The sequence below is a fragment of the Trichinella spiralis genome (genome assembly GCF_000181795.1).
Source record: "Trichinella spiralis strain ISS 195 chromosome Unknown Scfld9, whole genome shotgun sequence".
Lineage (NCBI taxonomy): Eukaryota > Metazoa > Nematoda > Enoplea > Trichinellida > Trichinellidae > Trichinella > Trichinella spiralis.
The window spans coordinates 5,109,368-5,131,047 of record NW_003526948.1 but is presented as its reverse complement, the minus strand read 5'-3'; the positions used below and the strand labels follow the sequence as shown (position 1 = coordinate 5,131,047).

Genomic DNA, 21,680 nt, shown 5'->3' with positions numbered 1-21,680 from the left:
TTCAAATGTACAGTGCATATTAATTTCTTTTATGTTACAATGTGTTGTGAACTGTTCAGGAACGGAATTTCACGGAGCTCAAAGTACAAATTTTATCGCTTATGCTAAATATAAATTCGCGGGCTATCTGGGCTATTGACTTTCATGAAAGTCGGCATCGGCAATTCATTTGTGCATGGCAAGCATTTTGGTGCAACATTCAGATGCACTGCATTCAAATTTTGCTCCCATTGGAATGGCTAAGTTGAGCAAGGTTGATCGCTCACGATTGGGTGGATATGCGTGATTTGCGCCGATTTGAAAGAAAAAAGAAGTGCAAGAATTGGAAAATACAGTTTTTATTTCAAGCGAGATATCATCACGTCAATGAAAATTCCACACAAGGTCCCGAATTTCTTGTATGGCGCCGTGAGAAAATTTCTGCTTTGAGAAAATATCCCAGGCCGGTATCGACTGCTCGCTGGCCACGAAAAACTAAAATTAGAACAAACGTTAGAATAAAAGAATGGAAAAGGATTGACAAAATTTGACGCTCTTTTCTCTCACATACATCTGCCAATTGCACCAAGTTGTCAAAAAGTGCAGCTGTCAAGTCGTTACGCAAAGTAGACCTGAACGATTTCAATGCAAGCAACTCTGCCTCAGCATTCGATGCCGCATCTCCGTTATCTGCAATTGTGAAAATATTGATATAATCAATTGAAGCAAAAGAGACCAAGAAGGGAAAATGCTCCTTACCAACGACACCACCCCTCTCCACGTTAACCGGTTGCGCTGAATCAGCGTAGCGGTAAATAGTGGAAAGAATGTGACATCGCAGTGCGAACAGGGTCTTCTCAAAAAGCGCTAAAGAAAAATGAAAACTGAAACTAAAACACTAAAACAATTAACGTAGTACTTTGAAGAGTGACCAATTGCTGTGAACGGATGTTGCCCAACATTTCTCTTCCATGTATATTATATGAAACTTCTTTATACAATTGTGTCCTCTTCACAATTTCATCCAAATTAGTACCAAAGGAAAAATTATTCTAAACGTGGCAAAAAAGATATAAAAGTGAAATATGAAATAAGCATAAGCATAAGCATAAGCATAATAAACAAAACGCACCAAATCTATGCCTTTCTCCAAAGGTGTTTTCGCACAATGAGTCTTCCAATAGACGACGCATTGTTGGAGCATTTGAATCAACAAAACCGACAAAGCAATCTCTTCGCAGTCTTGTGGAATCGCCGGAAGGCAAAGAAACGGTGAATACTTTTTCCTTTTGTAACCTGAAAAACACCGTTTGAAAACAGGAAAGAAAAAGCTATTATTATTGGTCACCTCCAACGCCAATATGCAAAATGCAAAAGTCGATCAGTTCTTCGGCAATTTGCAAAATATGCAGCTCAAAATCTTCAAACACGATCAATGTATCGTAGTCGACACAGTCATGGTTGTTTTCGAAGTTTGTCATGTATTCTGTGAAACAAGACAACAATCGTCCCAACAGCTGACTTAAGCTCTTCGCAACTGCCGTGCGTTCATTATCCACGGCAGCTTGCAAAAGTTCTACAAAAACAACAACTCACATTCACCAAATCAAATGACCAACCAAATGAATTGTCGGTCTCGCCAATTCAATTTTACCTAAACGCGTGCAAGGCGTCAGAACAGCAACTAGACGCTTCAATAATCGCAGGTCTTCCAATGAGGCAAGCACTACACCATTGTGAGCGTCGATCAACCAAGAGAACATTGTCACATGTTTGGAGAGAAAGGTGAGCATTGCTTGCTGGCAGACAAGATGGCCATCTTCGAAATGGTCAAGCACCGTCGAGCACATCTGCAAAACAGCCATCATGACTGTTCTACAGCGGCGTCCCAACGTTATGCCAGATCCGTCAACTTCATCGCTATAAATGGAAAAATAATATTTCAGACATACAAATAGCATACAACAAATAAGAATAAAAAAAAAGTAAACTGCATACTTGACATTCAACTGTATTTCCCGTGTTTGAATTGCAACAAAGAATTACTAATCTGTACAGCTTTGCATTTAAAATCCACGCCTCATCCAAAGGCGTAGCATATACGAGTAGAAAAATGCAAATAGATTAATATTGCACCAGCAGATTGGTCTTGAGTAAATCACTCAGGTAAGTAAACATGCAAGTGCGTATTGTGATCAAAGATCAAAGATCATGTGACCACAATGGAAAAAAAAAACTTTACGTGCAAGGGGTGCATTCGTGCAGAAATGAAATGAAAACAGTTACTACGAACAAAAAAAACACAAATGAAACAAAAGAAAAATCAAAAAAAAATCAGTAAAAGAGTTGCAACACAAACACAAAAATGAAGTTGAATATATATGCACACCACTGGGTTCGTCATCTGGGCTTAGGATGCAAGGTGCACAATTAAAAAAAACGCATGCATTACATACAATCTAGAAACTTGTGGTGAGACCGTTAAGCCGGAGATCGGTAGCCGGAAAGCGATAACCGAAGATCGGTAGCCGGAAAGCGGTAACCGAAGATCGGTAGCCGGAGACCGGAGACCGAAGACCGGAGACCGGTGTCCAGTCCCACCACAAGGGGAAAAATGTGAAGAAAAGTCATTTTCTCAGATGCACGTTAACACCAATACTGATGCGCAGGCATGCATAAATTATGCAAATGATATTCAAACATCAGTTCTGTTCGATGATTGGCAATTTATTGTAATTTTTTTTCAAAATTTTCAGTCAACTTTCAATTTTTACAAAAATACCAAACTGAAGGAATGTTTTCCAATTTAAAAATATAAATTCAAAATCATTTGAATCGTCAAAAAAGCCACTTTTTCCCGTTGACCTCGGTCATTCGTACTGTAACCTCTTGGAGAGTATGCAAATTTATGCAAATATAACTGATCTCAAAATAGAATTGTACTGCCAAAAGCATTTAACCCGGAGCAAAAGTAACAGTGGCTAACAATAGCAACGCGCAATAATATGCAAAAATTACGAACAGCGTAAGTGAACAGAGAAGAAAGAGAAGAATTGAAAAAAAAATCAGAAGAGAATAAATAAAACAAATAAAGCTCACCTGTCAAGATTTGGAAATAGTAATTCATAACTGTTCATTTCTGCCAGCTTTTCAAATGTATTCAGTTGGATCAAATGCAAGGCACCGTTTTTGTCAGCGGCAATGGTGGTCAAAAAAGCCTGAAAAGTTGAAGTATAAGTTTGGTATATCGATTTGTTGTTGTCGTTGCTTTATGTACCAATCGTGCAATGTGCAGAGCGTGTGGAGAGCCGTTTGCCTTTGCATTAGAAAGAACTCCATTCAACGGGGCGTTGTCTTCGTCCAGCAAAGCGTCGACGTGATGTCGAACATATCCGCCCAATATACTAGTCTCGCAGAGGTTCATTCTCAAATTATGGACCATGGAAATTGTCGACGTGACGCATGACAAAGCAATCATCTGTAGTGTGTGAAAAATTAAAATTATATACATACATCCATAGACAGATAGATATATATGTGTGTGTAAGAAAGATGAATCAATCAAATTCAAACTTTGTTTTCAGTAGGACCATCGCAACAGTCGTTTAAAAGCAGTTGAGAAAAACTGTCCGCATAGAATTGCAAAACTGCCGATGGAAATTGCAACAACGCTTCAACGCTGGCCATTCGAATTTCCCACGAATGTGCGTACTGTTGTTGATCAGCTGAAAACAGTGAACAATAAAATAAATGGTCCAAGCAAAAGAACGCCTGAACAAAAAACACCTACGTATGGATAATTCTTCGGATTGGGCAAGTTTCGTTCTGCCCAACACTTTATCCGGAATAAAATGGGACATTGGGAATGTATTTTTCACTGCAATCGGTATAATTAAAAATTTGTTCAATTCAATTCTTCAAATGAAACAATTTGAAGAAATTCATTAAAATTGGATGAATTGAATTACCGCTCAAAAATGGAAGCATGTGCAAAAATAGCAAAAACATTGAATAATAATACAATTGTGATTCTTCTGATTGTCGAACTTCTACAAAAGAATACAAGCAAAAAAACAACTTATGCAAATAAATAGACCAGAAACAACAAAACAGACAGACCATTGCATTCGATTCGACGTATCAACAAATGCATGATGTAAGTCAAACTGCGCAACAAATGAGGTTCAGTTTCATTGTTGGAATATTCGATCATGTCGGTTGGCAGTTCAGTGACTTCCTCTTCGGTCAAACTGCCGGCGATGGCTTTGTCCATAAATTCGGCAGTAGTCCAACGTTGGACCGCTTTCAAACGTCGAAACCAGGCGCCCAAAATGAATACCGCCTTCGACACTTTGCCGGTCAAATTGACAAAATCCTGGACGACAAATGATGATCAAATGAAAAATAATAATAAAAGAAAAAATAAGAAAATAATACCTGAGTTAACAGTGCTTCCAAAATTTGCAAAATACAATTAATTGGCATTTTGAATGTCGAATCGAAACGTTGCTGCACAATGATCAATCGTTCGAGTATGCTTTGCCAGGCGGTGAAATATTCTTTACGAATGAACGACCGCAGCTGAATCTGATTGTACTCTTTGACTGCGTTGATTATTTGTTGAAAATCCTAACAAATACATTAAAATTAAAATTCACATTCTCTCCACATCAACAGAAAAGTACAACAGACTTTGGTAAAATCCACCGACGGATATAAGTTTGCTTTCATGTACAAATGCACCTCCCTTTCCAAAGTGGCCATCAACGTTGGCAAATAGCACAAACGATAGCCTGTCGGTATTTCACTTGTACACGTGTTGAGAAGCTGAAATTGGTTAATTATCAATTATAACAATTTGTTTAATGAATTTTCCAATAATCAATATCAAATCAACAACACATACCGGCAATACGCGATTTATTTCAATGTTTTCCAATTCTGGCGGTGTCCATTGCAATGGTTCTTCAAGCAACGGACGATTGGATATCAAAGAAAACAGCACACTGTCCCATTTGGTATCGCCTAGAAACGAAATAAATGAACCAATTGTTTGCTTCGATACAGAGCAATTGTTGTTCTATTGTTATTAATTGATTAAAAATAAAATACATAAATTTCCCTACCGTTGAAAAAATATTCAAAATAACGTTGCATATCGTTAATTCCTTCGACAGTTAACATCTGTTCCAATTCAAACGACACCATCTTCATCACGTAGCACATGCAATTGTACATGCGAAGTGAACACGCCTTGCCTGAAAAAAAAAGATCAAAAAAAAAAAAAAGAAAATCAAATGCTCGCAAAGTGTGAAATAGAAAAACATTAATAGAATGGTAATTTTTGAATACAATCGACAGTATATACCTTCTTCAGAAGCGAAAAATTGAACAAAATGGGAAAAATGTCGAAATACGAAATCTTGGGTTGAACGAACAAAACGCAAAAATACTTCGCGACTGCTGCGCACTTCGCAAAGCAAATAGCAAAAACGGTAAGCCGGCTCCAGCAGAGCTCCAAAACTCACAGCATCTTTGTTCTTGTCAAGACCAGAGGCAAGTATCTCCAACGCAGCGTGAAGTACAGTTTTCCGAGTCCCTTGGACGCCTGCGACAATGGCAAATGGAGATAAAGAAAACATATTCGACCAGACAACAAATTTACCCATCTCTTCCAGTACAGTAGTTTCGGGATTGCGAATGTCGAATCCGGCCACAAACAACGCAATACTACTGGAATTGGGTATGGTGGTAGTATTGATGCCACTTCTGGGATCCATTCGAGACACGAAAGTGATATTGTCGTTCAAAAATTCCAACATTTCCAAAGCGACCATGCCACGTATTTGAGCGTCGGTTTTTTTGAACAAACTTTCTAAAACAACAATAAGCAATTTTTGCAAATGAACTTAAAATTGCAAATTAGCATAAATTACCAAGCTTTGCATTAGAATCAACCTGATTAATATCGACACCGTCAATATCCAGACACGCGACAAACGAATAGATAACCTTTGACACATCTTGCTGCAAATTTGCACCATTGGAATCAACAAGAACACAAAACACATCACAGCATACCTCGGATGCTAAAGCGGCCAGAACGGACCATTGGGGAAATTCGGCAAAATTGATTTCGCGCAATATTTTAATTGCCAACAGAGAAAGCATCGGATGAAATGGACAATAGGAGAAAAATCTGAAATGGTTTTTTTTCTTTTTACAAAATTCAATTTGAAATAATTTCAAAACAAGAGAAAAATAAAAGAAGAAGAAGAAGAATACGAACAATTCTTACTTGATAAGCATGCAAATGAAACGATTTTCGCACAATTTATACTGGCCGGATATCATCAGCATATTCACGGTTTCCATTTCTACTGGAATCGATTGGGCTTCGTATCTGTCGTGCAAAATTTGCCGATGTTTCACCGCAATGTCGTAACAAAATTTCAATACATTTGTCAACAGCTTCAACAGCGGTTTATTTTCTGGGGGAAAAAATAGAAAATAAAATTCCATCATATTATATTATACATTGAAATATAATTGAATATAAATGAAAAGAAGATGAAAGAAAAGAAAAAAAAAGTGCATCATTTTTACTGATATGATGATGATCTTCGTATTTGTCCAGTTCTTTAAAACCCATTTCGACAATGTCATGAATCTGAAAAGCAAAAACAGCTTTAAATATTATTCTTCAAACGCTTTGACAATTGTGTCATTTCTGTTCATATAAATTCGACCATGCACACTGCACGTCAAAGTTGGTAACTTTAATGAGAAAATTAATTTCCATTCGTTTTCTGATTGTTTGCAATTTTCAGAAACGAATAATAATTTTAAAAAGAATATGTTAAACGAAAAAAAATATGTATATATATATTACTTTTCAATTATTTTAAATTTTCAATTTACCCAATTGTACAGCCGACCGCCGGTCAAAACTGACGTCAACACTTCCGTGGCCAACGCCCGCGACCGTATATTTTCCAATGAATTACCCAAATTGATCATCCAATCGTACAACGTTTCAATTAATAAATTAAACAGTTCCACCTAGAACACGCAATTGTAAGAAAAATAACAATAATCCGAAACAAAAAATAACAAACCTTTTCACTGGTGCATTTTACAGTAATTGTCATAATTTTCGGTATAATACGGTGCAGCAGAAGACTGAGATAGATTGTGTATGTTGGGTCGGTTTCTTCAATGAAAGTTCGATGATGCACTGAAGTTCTGACCAAATTCAGCAACGCAGTGCTCAACAAAAATGGACCTCTCTCAGAATCTTCTTTCAACAGTTCAATCTACATGCGATTGGAAATTCAAGAACACAGATCCGTATAATAATAAAGTGGGAAATTTGCATACCAGAAATGCACTATGTCGTCCGTTGGTACTGTGAAACAGGCCGGATTCTACGGCAGCCGAACAGATGGAAAGTGCAAATTCTTCGGTTTTGGTCAACGCATCCAGCACAGCCAAAATTGCCTGCTTGAAATCTACCGGCAACGGATAGCCGAGCAAATTGATCAATGTCGTGGAACAATTCCAATCTTTGCTGTTGAAAATCATCGACCGTGGCAATGGATTCTTCAAATCAGAAATATTGAATATGAATAAACAAACAAACAAACAAAGCTAAATTCAAATGCACCCGTTCGGCCAAAGCGGCTATGAGATACAAGCATCGTTTCAAGCATTGTAATTCGACTGGATCGATTTCAGTGGAAATTGGAACTTCGGTCAGACCTGACGCTGCGATCGCTTGTTCCAAACTAATGGAATACTGCTGCAAAGCGAGAAACATGTGCCCCAATGAACAAGTTTTCAACTGTTCGCCTGGTCATAGGACAAGAGGTGGACAATTTTTACAAGCAAACAGGACAATAAACAAACCTTGGTTGGAAAAATCCATCAACAAGTTGAAACAAGCGAGCGCGGCTTCTTCGCTCGTCGCCAATGAATTCAACATATCCATGAAGTCGCTGTACAAAATTGGCGGCAAAAATTCCGCACTTCCTCGCACAAAACGTACAAGTTCATTCTTCGACAAAAACGAAAAAAAAAGAACCAGGGAAAAATTATGCAAAATTATATAATAATAATAATAAATTTGAAAAATAATGAACACACTTCCATTGCTTCAGGATCGGGAGACAAGGAGGGGGTTGGAGTGAAATCGAAATAAGCATTGCCGAGATGCAAGTTGAACGGATCGTATTGATAAAATTCTTTGATCAGCAAAACCAACTGAATAAAGTGCAACGAATCTTTTGCCTCAGCCGTCTGATTCAACGATACATTTTCGCACTGTAAGCGTAAATCTTTGAACTAAGAATAAACAAAAAACAATCAAATCAAATTGATCACAATTATATATATATATATTTGCATAAATTGATCATTCTCCACCTTTGTTCGGAAAAAGACGAGCAATTGGATGAGGTAGACGTGAAATCGTCGTTGGAGAAATTCATCCCGATAAATATCATCGCTAAGCAGCTTCTGGCGCATATAATGGAACGGTTTGTGCTTGAGAGATTCCATAAAAAGGGCCTCTTCGTCAGCTAGACGATCGCGCCTTTCTGCAAACATTACAATCCAATAATGGAACAACTAATTTCAGAGAGTCAAAATTTGACACCACCAACCGTCGATGCTGATACAAGAAGGCGACCGGCGCAAAATCCGTATACCCGAAGAAAGGGCCAGCATGAAGACCCCTTTCAGGCCCGTGTCGACCCACTGCGCATCACGGATCAATCGTTGCGCGACCAACATACAATCGTACACCTGAGTGACCACGTCCCAGTCGATCAAATCTTGTAAAACAACAAGTTGTGAAATTGAAATATGCAAATTTTACAAAAAAAATTATGAAAAAAATGTTTTACGACTCCGATTGGCAGAAATGTCGCAAAATTCCGACTGGTCAATCAACTCCAATCCGCTGAATACAATCGACAACAGGATGGAACACTTCTCCGGCGATTGTTCATTTTTCAAATCAATTTCGCACAAAAAGCACAACGTCTTTTCAATAGAATTGTACGTCGGTGCCAGCTGACAAGCGGAATAGAAAATCACATCGCACAACGCAAGGACAGTGTCGAAAATCACATCACTGACCTAAGACAAAAAAAACTTTCCACCACTATCACTTTTTGTTGGTCATATTTTTTTTTCTTGAAATTCAAACATATTGACAAAAAAAACTAATTATTCCAATTTTCAAACCGAACATGTAGCAAACTATTAATTCGAAACGGTCAAGAAATTATCAAAGTGATTTACCATTCTGCGATGACGTGAATCGCCAATTCCTCTCACGTCCGGATGCTCCAAAGTCGACAGCAGACCTTTCAAATCGAACTCAGTAATATATCCTAAAAATACACAATCATTATTATTACAAATTCTAAAAAATTAAACTTAATAATAAAAAAACAAACGCAATGTATTATACAACAGGCCGTTGCTGAGCAACTGGGACATATATTCTGACAGCAGTACCGTCATTGCTAATGGCCTGTCGCATGCCCATCTTCTGCCTTTAATGTTCAAAGCAATCGCTCTCAACGCTTCCGCAAAATACCATGATCTTTTGAAAAACAAATACACCGCGCACAGTCCTCTGGTAAATCCATACTGTTTAAAATTTTCTCTCTCGCCTAAAATATGAAACATAATAAAATGGATAACAAAATCATATTTAAAATTAAAAAAAAACATAAAAACCAAGATAAAGTAAGTCAACTGCCGCAATTTCATTCAGATCAAATGTATCGCTAATAATCAGTGCTTCGTTAATCACAGTTGTTGAAAGTTCAATCTTTTCGTCATCACCGTGCAAATCCGCACCTCCTTCAGCATGCGCTGAAATTACCAAAGCACGATCATCCGAATTTCTTCTCTAAAAATTACACACATTTATATATATGTATTTCTCAAACTGAGCGTTCATCAAAACTACTCACAGGAAGTGGCATGAGTTGGACAATTTTATCTACATTTTCATTCAGTATGCATTGCAAAGCTTCCAATTCTTCTCTGCTAGGTTTGTCCTCAGAAATGGAATTCACAACAGCTTGATAAAATTTCTTTCCATCAAACCAAATCATTCTCAATTAATTTTCACTTCTAAACAATAAAAAAATTCAAAATACATCTTTCAAAATTGCCAAAACATTCAAAAAATTCAAATTTCGTAACAGATCATTCATTTCACTTTACTAAAAAACTTATCACAAAAATTAAATCTTTATTTCAAAAATGAAGACGAACAATAATCAAAAAATGAAAATTGTTTAAAAAATATCTGGTACTTTGAAGATAAAATTTTTCATTTAAAACCTTAACAACTATATCATCAGTACGTCCACTGAAGATCTTGTACAGTAAATGATATTCAGGTATATTATAAATAAAGACGTAATATAACAGATAGCAAAAAGCTTTCAAAAAAGATGCTTATTTAATAAATACTGCTAAAAACTGCTCAATCATAATTTTAAAACATTTTATTTCAAAAGAAGTATTGTCGTTTTCATTTTCTCAAATATAGTGAGTTTTTCGTGATGTTTTTCAGTTTGCAAGTTTTGTGTACATTTTTATCTACATGATAAAAAGTTAATTATTTTTGCATGAAATAAAAGTGAAAGAATTTAATTCCAATTGATCATCAGGTTTACTTTTTATTTCACTTAATACAGTTATGGAAACAAAGTATCAAAGTTAAAAATGCCATTAAAAAATGACGTGAAGTGCAAAAACAGCATTTTAATTTGACAAATCAATTGTTTATAATGGTGTTAGTGTGAGTTTGCAAAAATTTTAACCCATAAATGTCAAATAATTGGAATTCTTTTCTTCGTAATATTTAAAATTGCATCCGTCAGTAATATTTTTTTCATTCTTAGCAGTGTGTTCAAATTTGCATAAAAATCTCAAAAATCCTGCAACTATATCGCAATATAATTACTGGTTATAGATGAACAGTACTATTTATCGCATCAAATGCTGCTGCCGATTTGCTTTAATTTCGCTCAAAAATTAATTTGTCGTTGTTCATAGTAAATACAACTGTATATTGACCTTGATTTTCTTTCATTATTGTCACGTTAATCAATATGCAGCAGAGACAATTGAATAAACGGTCAACATTTACTTGTTGACATGACACTGTTACGTTTTGTGAAAAAGTATCGTTCATTTATCACGGTTACTTGTTTTTGTAATTTACAGAAAATGAATTTTACTTTCCAGCTGATCAGGTGATTATCAGTTGTTTTTCATCAAAATTGACGTATGAATTCATTCAGTATTGATATTAAGTGAAATTGCACGAATTTTTGTAAAGTATTTTTCAATCGGACAGTTTTTCATTAGAAAGTGAACTTTTCGAAATCACTAGTGTTAAATGTTGTAAAAGAGTTTGTAATGTGTGTTTGTCCATTGATGAATTTCAGCTTCTTTGTTCACTGGATTGTTCAACAAGTTGCAAATTTTAGGAAATGGCCAGCACATGTCTTCTTTTAACTTCCGCCTGCTTTTGCTGCTTCGGTACACTTTCTGTTCATAGTAAACCAAAGTTAGATTTTTTATGTCGATGTTCATATTCAAATGTGATGATGATTTGTGAATTCAATTCTTTTTATTCAGCATTAAATTTCGTACGTTATTGTAGGAATGATTCTGAAGCTGATTGTTACTATTTCGCTATTTAATTTTGTCATTCTTCTTGCGAAACACAGGTAATTTTATATAATATATTTTTTTTTCTTCTTATTCTATAATTCTGGTCCATCTGGTCTACAGTAATTTTCATTTTGTGTACAAATTAACTTCCCGATTGATTGATTTGCCCAGTGTTGTTACTTTACTGGATTGAAATGAAGGAACTCTTAAAGAGTTCTCTACTTTTGTCGTAAAATTTCTCACAATATACTGTTGTATTTGTTGTTGTTTTTCCATTCGATACTCTTTTTGATTTGATCATTTGAACATTTCCACTGCGCTAAAAGAATCAATTATGTAAACATATTATTTTCGTCGAGTTTGAGCTTATTTGATATTTTTTATGACGTCACAATGATAGGTGTTTTTTTTCTGTTGCTCATTTTTTCCAGTTGTTTAAAGTTGTAATTGTTTCACTTTGACGAAGTATATTGATATTTTTTTAAACGATCTTTCCATGTCGGATAGAGAGTTTTGCATAACATTTACCGAAGTATTATAGTGTTGTCCAAATGTTTGTCTCCATAGCAAATCAGATGAATTCAGACCTGTTGAAAATGTGATATTCATTAATTGCGTTAATTAAAATTTCAAATATATTACCAGTGGTCATCCTGAAACGAATAATTAATTATTTTGAAATTACATTGCACTGAGAATGTAGAAATAAGAAGAAAAACAAAATAAACATTTTTGAAATATCAGTTTAAATCCCCATGTTGATTATATGTTGAAAATTTAAATTTAGTGGATTGAATAGTGGGGGAAAAAGTTTCTTTTTAATTTTTGAGAAAAATCATACTTACTCGGTGATTTTTTTTCTTTCCTTTTAGTGTTCCGCTGTGTATAACTTGTTGTTGGTTGTTGGTAGTGGGTTGCGTGTTGAGTGAACCGTTGTTGATGAACGATCTTTTGGCCTGGTCAACAACACTAAACACTGACCAAACAACAAATGCCGACTATTCGAACGCCGGCGTTCAGTTCATTTCAGACGTGAAGCCGAAGTCGACCAACACGAATCCAATCGTTGAGCGTGATGATGACGGCGGTCCTGGTGATCTTTGTTGGACCACCTGCAACTGGGGCTTCGACAAGCGACCGCTGGTTCCCCGTTGCGTGGACACGGCCTTGCAGCAACTGTGCGAAGCTTGTCTGAGCCGATATTTGCGAAGCTGGCATGACCCTGCCTGCGACTGCGTGACGCTGACCAACGAGATACGCCGGCTGATTCGTCACGTGGTTGTTGTACTGTACGACCGTGTGGTGTCGATGGACTGGAGTTCGACGGTGGTGGACCAGCTGGCACCGGTGCTGGCGATACACGTCGCCGACTGCTTGGATTCCGACGATGGAAACAGACCCGGCACCAATGGGATACACCCGGCATTGAAGTCGGCCGCCGACGAGCGGCGTCATCTGCGCGCCTGGGCGTTGCTGCTCTGCCGCGCTTGTTTCAGCCACTTCGACCAGTGGTCAGAACCAGCTTGTGTATTTGTGCGCGAACTGGTGGCGTTCGGCTTACTGCAGCCGTTGGTGGAAGTGTCGACCGATGCGAATTTGTTGATTGAATTTTTAACAAGCTCACTCGGCGGCAAACATTCGTCCAGGCGAAGCGTGCAGCAGCAGGGCAGGGAAAATGCCAACGGTGGTGACGAGGACCAGGCGGACGGATCGTCGGACTCGAGTGCAGCGACCACGCCCCTGCTTTTTCGGTTCGCCTGCGGGTCCGACGAATGGCCTGGAGAACGTTTCGGCCTGGCCGATGCTCTAGCCGAACCGGCGACGCTGTTCGCTTTTGTCAACTACCTGAAACACGAGCGAGCCGACCTGGCGCCGGTTCGTTTCCTTTGTTCGACCAACGAGATTTTGGTCAAACTGCGTAAAGGGGACGTGGAACGCCTGGCCCGGGCTCGCAATGAGCTGCACCAGCTCTGCGACCAGCACGACGATCAGTTGCACAGCACTGTTGGAGAGGCGGGCGTGGCGGTGTTGAGAAGCGCGTTGGAGACGTCGGATCCGGCGAGTTTCGGTCGCTTGGCTGCTGGACCTTTGGAAACGGCCCACGCGGGCACGTTGAGAATGTTGGAAAGGCGCCACGAGACCGCATTCCGACAGTCGTCGTTTTATTTTCAAGCAGTTTTTTCTCCAGAGACGGGTGAAATAATGGATGAATCTTTGGACGGTGAACAAGGTGATGAAGAAAAAGCAGAAAGGAGATTAGAAAACCAACAACCGCATGGAGAAGAAATTCATGTCCACATTGATGAATATCAGGATGAGGATGAGGATGATGATAACGATAAGGATAATGATAATGATGACTTGTTGTTGAACAACAAAAACAGTGATAATAATAGCGGCAGTAGTAGGAGACATCTGAGCGGTTGGAAAGTAGCAGTAGCTAGGGTGGAACCGAGAAGGGAGATGAACAGTGGACGGACAATTTATGTGTACGTTGTCGAGGTGGAGGACGAGATGCAGGACAGATGGACGGTGGATCGTCGTTACGGGGATTTTTACGCACTCGAATCAAAGCTGGTCGAATTCCACGGCGACCAGCTGTTGAAGCCGTTCCCACTGCCGGCGAAGAAAACGTTCGGCGGTCGGGCGTCGAGAACATTTGTAGCTAGCCGTCGGCCGGATTTTGATCAATTTTTGAAACGGCTCCTTGCCAATCCGTTGCTCAAAGGCTCGCAGTTGTTGTTGGCGTTTCTGAGCGTTCGCGGTCAGTGGACCCCGTCGGTCGCTCGTCCGTTCGACGTCATACGTAAGATGCCATCGGTGGTGAAGCTTTCCCGGGAGCGTGGTCAAAATTTGACCGGATTTTTAAAAAATTTCGCCCCCACCAACACCAGCAGCAGCAATACTAGACGTACTTTCTGCGTGAAAAGCAGCATCACGGTTCCGGGTCCCACGCCATCGGTCTCGACCAGCCCCATTCCACCGGTGACGACCAGCGTTGCGTTGAAGCTACTGAGAGTTCCTTTCAAATGGTCGATCGATGTGATCTTTTTCACGTTGTATCGTATTCTCGACTTCGGTGCACCGGCTGCTGCATTGGGACTGGTGATCAGGAGGTTCTGGCCTGCATTGGTCGACTCTTTCGTCAAGGGCCGCCTGAGCCGATATCTCAAAGATGCCAGCCGCGCCGGTCGTGTGGCGCACCTTCTCAACAGGCTGACTGAAGCATTGGTCACTGATGACGTTACTGGCGTTGTCGGCCAACACTGTCCACGTGACTTTGGTGCAGTGGACGAAGCGCACACAATGATGGCATTGTTGCGTCCGCTCTTTGGCTTCGACTTGCAACCGCAACTGGAACGATGCCTACGCTCACCCACGCTCATCAAGCGCGTTGTCTACGTGCTGATTGATTCGTTGTTTGCCAGATTGTTCCCTGAGGCTGATTCTGTCACAAAGCAATCATCATCCGTTGTCTTTATGGAAAAGAAACGACAATAGCAGAGCAACAACAACAGCAATAATATTGCTCTTTATTTTTTATTCCTAATAAATAAGCAACCCCTTGTAATACGAATAGACGCAAATTTTTTTTCACTTACGGTTTCTTTTCATACGCTTTTATAAAAAAATATCCATTTTACCTACTCATTACTGCCGAACGAACAATAAACACAATCATTACTATGCATGGCTATTTTTTCCAAACATTTCTTGCAAATCATAATGCTTTCTCAGTTTTGCTCTATCAACAACTAATAGTGACTGATTCCGACAGATCAACAGTATCGCCAAAATGGCAAATGAAAAGTGTTTAAATTTCAATAATAGTATTTATGTCTGTCAATAATAATTGGTCATCGTTAAGGTCTAAAAAACATTCGTTTTCAAAATTATAAAAAAAGGTGCACCAAAGCAAACATTAATGAAAATTCAATCTTTCAGCGACTGACACCATTCTTTGTGTAAGGTAAGAAAAGTTGATTGGCACAAATATTTCCTTACCGCTGTACAATTGGCATTAATTAAATCAATTTAGCGCAATGCACCCCTCCGGCCATCCCATGCTGAGTTCATGCCAAATAAAATTTAAAAAATAAATAAATTCAAATTTACCTCTCATTTACAACCAAATGCAAGTTGGTTTCGTTGAATCTTCAAGCATTCAAGCAAGGAAAACTCAAGTCAGCGAGCAGCATTTCACTAATCACCAACGTAAATGCCTCTGAATTCCATGCCACCAAAGATGTCATAGCATCCACAACAATTTACAAACCTTTGCTTTCATGATAGGCAGACAAATGTTGTCGACCACTGCTGAACACCCTGTTGATGGCGCCTCTTCAACCTGTTGCTACAATTCAACACTCCTTCAACAACAGCATCATGGTTGCAGCCGCCCTAACAACGCATAATTGAGAGCAACTTCAAACATAATAACTGATAAACCGTAAACAGAACCTAGCATAAACATGACAACCAACGCAGCATAATGAAACACAAATAAAAAAATGACATAAAATAGGCCAGAAGCCAACAAACTTAGCCCGACGTAAAACCCATTTTAGCCGGCTCAAAAGAAAAGAGCTGAATGCTCATACCCGAGATAACAAAAATGAGACAACAACCAGACAAGTGTTACAATAACACGACGGCAGCTGCAGCTTCACTTACGCAACACAAATCAATCACTTCTACAAATTCAGGCAAAAATACTTCAGGTGTTACAACAACATACCGAAGCGTACCGGTATAGCTATCAGTGGTGCCTTCTGTTCGGTCAAAACCATTCTTGATAACTTCAATTTCGTCCACAGTGATAACTGGCACATTGACGTCCGTGTTCATTTTCTAATTAACCAAAAAAATCTATATCAATTAAACTATAACTGTGCGAAATCAAAATTGCAGTATAAAAATTTAACAAAAAAAACGATGCAAATTCAAATAAAAATATAAAATTGTTCAAAAAGTACTTTTATAAAGGGAACTCAAAGAAAAAACAATAAAAGCAACAACTTGTTAAAATACGCACAAAAAATAATAAAATTACTCCAATATTAATGAAATTATAAAAAATAAGAAAGTTACACCTAATGAATTAATTGTCAACATCACACAACAGTGCTATAAAAAGAATACCAAACTTAAATGCTCAAAAAATGAACTACAAAAACAAAAATAAACAAAAAATGTAAAAAAACATCAAATATTCATTGTTCAAGAGTTGCAATAAATGAACACGACCACTCAAGCGTACTAAACAACACGAAAACATAACAACGTGCATAATTAATTAAAAGAAAGCATGAGACTCGTTTGAAAAACTTGAAGAATCAAATCATTTATAGAGCAAAAAAATATAAAAAGTACACAAACAGACAAATATGACAAATCTAAATACAAAAATAATGCTAAAAATACGGTCGAAAAAATTCAAACTCTACAGGATACTGTAATAAAAACATTAATCAAGTATAATTACCAAAAACGGAAAGCAAACTGGCAACTGGTAATTTGAAAAATATTAACTAAATGGCGTTCGAGTTAGAATATTATTTATATATTATTTACGCATATACTTTCTACCAGATTAATCTGAAAAATTCTATCAATTAATACTGTAATTTTCGTACTTTTCTGCATTAATACCATGCATATAGCTACCGAAGCTGCGCATTATGAAAAATATCAACCTATTACGGGTTCAATAAGAAAAAGAGGCTGTTTATAAATACTGGAAAACATTGGTTATCGTTTCTACAAGTTACAGAATTACAATAATAACAAATAAAATAACACTGCAGTATTGCCAGTTTTTCCACAAATCAAGCACAGTTGACAATAAATGTGACAATGTTATTCCTAAGTGCGAACAAAGCTTCCCTAGCCGACGACGTTTCACTTTAAGCGGACAGCGATCAGAAACAAAACTGAAATTCGACTAATTCAATGTTCGTCAATGATGTACTGCAATATTCAAAAATGAAATCAATAATAGAAAATTTATTCCAACAAAACAAACAAACAAAACATTATAGTTATACAACAATCAAGTTCAGCGAAGAAAAAGAATAAAATCTGCTCTGCAGGCCAATGTGCGACGATCTCACTGAATTTTGCATACCATACACCACGAGAAACATCCAATGGATTGAATTTCATGGCATCAACAGTACTGTTGCCATCAGCCTAGAATAACAGCAAAAGCGACCTGCTTCTTTAGCGACTGGGGCTCTGCTCCGCTACTGCTGAAGCAATTCGGTCCACCATTGTAAATGGAACTTATTCCCGAGCCGAAGCCACGTGATTCGCGTGCCGTAGTCGCCTTGTTTTGATCAATTAGAACTGCTTGAAGAAAGCGTTCTTTGAAGTGTACCTTATCGTAAGTGATTGGTACTTCCGACGTTTCGGGTGCCCTCGTCATTGTCAGCGATAAAAGGAAACTACTGGGTACTGTTCCATCCGCCAGATCTTTCCAATTCCATCACTACTCTGCGTTTGCATGTCGATACGTGTCGAGAGCCCATGTGGAGACTTGACATACAACATCGATAATTCTTCGACGTGTTCGATCCGCTACGTCATTGATCTTCGCTTTAACCGACGACCTGAATAACGTGTTTGACGCAGGTGTAGTTTGAAATTTGCTACGCTGTTTGGGATGCCATGCTTCGTCGGCCAGTAATTTCTTGCGTACTTTCGTTGTATTCATTTTCACTGTCTCAAATCCGCATATACTGCCAAATAGCCCAAATTTCAAGAAAACTGGAAACATCGATAGAAACGTATGTGTCTGATATAGTCTTCTAGTGCGTCTTGATTTAACAAACGGATCGACGGTTTTGTTCAACAGGCCACTGCTTTCCCATTGCTGATGAAAAAATACAATTTCTACGACACGCTGTCCATCCTACCACGGATATATAATTTAATAAGATATCAACAAGTGCACAAGAAGAAACTATGCGCACATCAGTAAAGCAACAGACAGCCAAACTGAACTAATTACGTCACAGTCGTTGCTACAGTAGAAGGAAATGGAAAGCAAGTTCAATTTGGTTTTCTGTACCAACGTCAATTTAGTCTTCTGTTTGTGAAATGTTGAATGCTTGTAGTTGATACGGTTTTAAGCAGAAAATTTTTATAGCTTTGTACTCAATGTTCTGAGTATCGTAAAATTTTCGCATCTGAGAGAGTAGGCTTTATTGATGATAAACATACCGTATTCACAGACAATTACGTCATCTATGTGCGTGTCAATTACAGTATAAAATAACTCAAGTTACGATGCAGTACCGTTGTCTACATTTTGAATGTGGTATATTCTTCTCAGAAAAAAATCGTAATAAAAAAGTGAAGTAAATAAAATTTGTAATAAATTAATATTCACAGCATATGTTTACAAACTGTAGAAGATCACTAAAGCTGCTCACGCAATTGTGGATGTTCTTGGTTCAGCCGGATAAGTGGCGAAGCTGGATAATTCAGTCACCGCCAGTGCATATATATATATATATATATATATATATATATATATATATATATGTATATTGCAACTCCTCTCAGTTATTCATGTTGCTCGAGCAACATTATCATCTTTAACCATTGTTATGTTATGTACATCAACGGTGGAAGCTCTCTGATGCAGAGCCCTGAGCGGTCACGGCAGATGCCAGATTGGGCTACGTCCGACCAGCGGCTAAAGAAGACGCCAACATCCAGGTTACTGGCAGACAAAGGAATTCGCAGCAAGATAACAGGGACCAGAATCTGCCCCCTCTTACCAGCCGACAATCTCGGCAAGTTAAAGGCGCCAGGCGGAAGCTACGCGGTCTGCCCTGACTTGGAGGCGATATATATAAGGCGGCAGCTGTCCATCGGTAGTTAGTTCGGGTGTTATAGATTGTGTGCTTGCCTGGGCTGTTTGTCCTTATCAATGAACGTTACGCATTCTATACGGAGAATATCGAAACGCCGGGAGGAACAGAGAGGCGTCGCAAGAGTTTCGACGGACAACGCCCCCGCCCAAAGAAGACGCGCCGGCCTGAAAGCCGTGGAACAGGTCAGCAACAGCTGCGCGCCACATAATGTGCACAAATGAACAATATTTCCCGAAATTATTCAACCGCTGTTCTGCAACTGTATAAATTAAAACCAGTATTTACTTTGAATCAATTGTTAGCCAATTTAAATTCCATTCTGTTTGCTTCTCACCTGATATGACTATTAAGAATATATGATAAGCCCGTTTTCACTGAGAGAAATTTCTTCACAGTTAAGCATTAAGTAGTCTTGGTGGAATTTTTGCTTTCTTCATCTCAGTCGACGGCTAACAAACAAAACGCATTCAAATTAATTTTACTCAAATAATTTGAAAAATATTACATCTAAAATAATAAGCTAAAACACACACGCCAAGCAATAGAGTGCCAAAATTTCGCTTTTACATGTAGTATATCGCTTATCCACGTTTGGCAATTTTTTGGAAGTAATTTGATAAAAAAATATTTATTACAAAACCTCTTCTAAAAATATGCACAAATGAATTTGTAAACAATCAACATGATACATCATTAAGCAACAACAAACTTTGGATCAAGACAAGTGAAAGCTAAGAACACCTTTTTAGAATACGCTTCTCCCAGTCGACGATCAAAATCATATTTAGTACGTACAACTAAATTTGCCAACAGCTTCATGCGCTCCTCGTCTGTATTCAATTTGTCGTAAGCTCTAAGCAAATGTTGTGGAGTAGGATATTTTCTAGCAATTGCTTCTGCCCCTTCAGGAAAGCAACGACCAAAACACTGCTGCAAAAGACGCCTCCACAATTCACCGCATCCCTTTCCATTACGATCATCCAGCTTCACGCCACGACTGGCCAATTCACCTTCGGGTAGAAAAGGAAAATTGTGGACACTGGCCAAGCGGCGTCTTTGCTCTCGTTCTGAAACTGCTTTACTAAAAGAAATGACCAACGCTGCCAGTTCAGCAATATCATTCAGTTCGTGAATATTGACCTGTCTTTCCATTTGCAATCGAATCCCCGCTAAAGTAACTTGCTTGCGTGATATTAACGTGCGACAAGAACCAAGTAGTGGATATTTTTTAACGGACAAAATCTCCGCACGGTTCTGCAAACGCTGCTTAAGGTTGCAATCTTCGTAACGACGAAGCTCTTGGAAATAAGACTGCAAATGCAACACAACAACTGTTATTCGTACTTGAAGAGGCAAAAATCTCTCTTTTATCATATCAACAAAATGAATTAAACTTTTACTGCCAATTTCTTCAAAATCGATAGGGCTTTCATTAACTGTATTATTCACAAGTTGAATAAATTTCAATGGAGTAAACGTGAGCAGAACTTCTTCATCTAACTGAGATCGGGTTTTATCGTCAGATCGTTGTAGAAAGCCAATAACATTATCTGAAACCATTGGCATAAGCGCAAAAAAAGCCGGGTCACATGCCTGTCGAAGATTCTTCTGCTTCTCCGATAATGTTCCCTGCAGAACAGATGGCATCTGATCGCGCAGTTCATGCCGTTCGTCCATCACAACAGTTACACCACGCCAAATTTCTTCAGGTGCTAACTGTTTCTTACACATACTTGCTGCATTTTCTACCATTTCATTAATTCCATTTTTCGAAATTTTCTTTTCCATGTTCAAAATATTCGGAACCGTATGCTCCGAACACGCACCCACTTCTTCATACTGTGGGGATTCATAAATGTAACCACAGTCGATGTCCATGTTGCAAATCTCTAAATCCACATTTTCCACATACTCTTCACTTTCACAACACAAATCAATCACTTCTATAAATTCGGACAAAAATACTTCAGGTGTTACAACAACATACCGAAGCGTACCGGTATAGCTATCAGTGGTGCCTTCTGTTCGGTCAAAATCATTCTTGATTACTTCAATTTCGTCCACAGTGATAACTGGCGCATTGACGTCCGTGTTCATTTTCTAATTAAC

General features: G+C 38.3%; 4 protein-coding genes across 4 annotated transcripts; 1 reads left to right on the top strand and 3 right to left on the bottom strand.

Moving 5' to 3' along the window:
• Window positions 1-358: 358 nt before the first annotated feature.
• On the bottom strand, window positions 359-10,112 carry Tsp_11141 (conserved hypothetical protein). Its single transcript, XM_003372084.1, has 25 exons — window positions 9,969-10,112; window positions 9,853-9,904; window positions 9,444-9,662; window positions 8,404-8,576; window positions 8,125-8,301; window positions 7,646-7,780; window positions 7,360-7,581; window positions 7,098-7,295; window positions 6,901-7,041; window positions 6,278-6,450; window positions 5,916-6,178; window positions 5,348-5,854; window positions 4,886-5,004; window positions 4,723-4,806; window positions 4,099-4,354; window positions 3,948-4,028; window positions 3,770-3,856; window positions 3,650-3,704; window positions 3,257-3,404; window positions 3,079-3,197; window positions 1,634-1,899; window positions 1,328-1,555; window positions 1,112-1,275; window positions 739-877; window positions 359-669 (listed from the first exon to the last, which is right to left on the bottom strand). The coding sequence occupies exons 1-25, from the start codon at window positions 10,110-10,112 to the stop codon at window positions 359-361; spliced, it is 4,461 nt and encodes a 1,486-aa protein (XP_003372132.1).
• Window positions 10,113-11,238: 1,126 nt separating this feature from the next.
• Window positions 11,239-15,189, top strand: Tsp_11142 (putative PX domain protein). The gene is made up of 3 exons (XM_003372083.1): window positions 11,239-11,264; window positions 12,561-13,918; window positions 14,126-15,189. The coding sequence occupies exons 1-3, from the start codon at window positions 11,239-11,241 to the stop codon at window positions 15,187-15,189; spliced, it is 2,448 nt and encodes an 815-aa protein (XP_003372131.1).
• Window positions 15,190-15,972: 783 nt separating this feature from the next.
• On the bottom strand, window positions 15,973-18,115 carry Tsp_11143 (hypothetical protein). Its single transcript, XM_003372082.1, is given in 8 exon segments — window positions 15,973-16,089; window positions 16,161-16,260; window positions 16,337-16,539; window positions 17,131-17,141; window positions 17,271-17,286; window positions 17,489-17,621; window positions 17,723-17,880; window positions 17,891-18,115. The coding sequence occupies 8 exon segments, from the start codon at window positions 18,113-18,115 to the stop codon at window positions 15,973-15,975; spliced, it is 963 nt and encodes a 320-aa protein (XP_003372130.1).
• Window positions 18,116-18,178: 63 nt separating this feature from the next.
• On the bottom strand, window positions 18,179-21,668 carry Tsp_11144 (crossover junction endonuclease EME1 superfamily). Its single transcript, XM_003372081.1, has 2 exons — window positions 20,281-21,668; window positions 18,179-18,299 (listed from the first exon to the last, which is right to left on the bottom strand). Exons 1-2 carry the CDS (start codon window positions 21,666-21,668, stop codon window positions 18,179-18,181), a joined length of 1,509 nt encoding a protein of 502 aa, XP_003372129.1.
• Between the last annotated feature and the right edge of the window lie 12 nt (window positions 21,669-21,680).

What these genes read in the sequence shown, in the direction of transcription:
- Tsp_11144 (XM_003372081.1), bottom strand. Translation starts at nt 21,668, where the DNA reads ATGAACACGGACGTCAATGCGCCAGTTATCACTGTGGACGAAATTGAA. An exon ending in TTCACTTGTCTTGATCCAAA is followed by an intron (nt 18,300 to 20,280) that starts GTTTGTTGTTGC and finishes CACGTTATTCAG; the next exon opens with GTCGTCGGTTAAAGCGAAGA.
- Tsp_11142 (XM_003372083.1), top strand. Translation starts at nt 11,239, where the DNA reads ATGAATTTTACTTTCCAGCTGATCAG. An exon ending in TTTACTTTCCAGCTGATCAG is followed by an intron (nt 11,265 to 12,560) that starts GTGATTATCAGT and finishes CTTTCCTTTTAG; the next exon opens with TGTTCCGCTGTGTATAACTT. An exon ending in ATCTTTGGACGGTGAACAAG is followed by an intron (nt 13,919 to 14,125) that starts GTGATGAAGAAA and finishes GGAAAGTAGCAG; the next exon opens with TAGCTAGGGTGGAACCGAGA.
- Tsp_11141 (XM_003372084.1), bottom strand. Translation starts at nt 10,112, where the DNA reads ATGATTTGGTTTGATGGAAAGAAATTTTATCAAGCTGTTGTGAATTCC. An exon ending in AAATAAATCGCGTATTGCCG is followed by an intron (nt 4,807 to 4,885) that starts GTATGTGTTGTT and finishes AACCAATTTCAG; the next exon opens with CTTCTCAACACGTGTACAAG. An exon ending in CGAATGGCCAGCGTTGAAGC is followed by an intron (nt 3,405 to 3,649) that starts GTTGTTGCAATT and finishes CCATAATTTGAG; the next exon opens with AATGAACCTCTGCGAGACTA.
- Tsp_11143 (XM_003372082.1), bottom strand. Translation starts at nt 18,115, where the DNA reads ATGACGAGGGCACCCGAAACGTCGGAAGTACCAATCACTTACGATAAG. An exon ending in GATTGTTGTATAACTATAAT is followed by an intron (nt 17,622 to 17,722) that starts GTTTTGTTTGTT and finishes GTCGAATTTCAG; the next exon opens with TTTTGTTTCTGATCGCTGTC. An exon ending in GAAGCTGCAGCTGCCGTCGT is followed by an intron (nt 16,261 to 16,336) that starts GTTATTGTAACA and finishes TTTTCTTTTGAG; the next exon opens with CCGGCTAAAATGGGTTTTAC.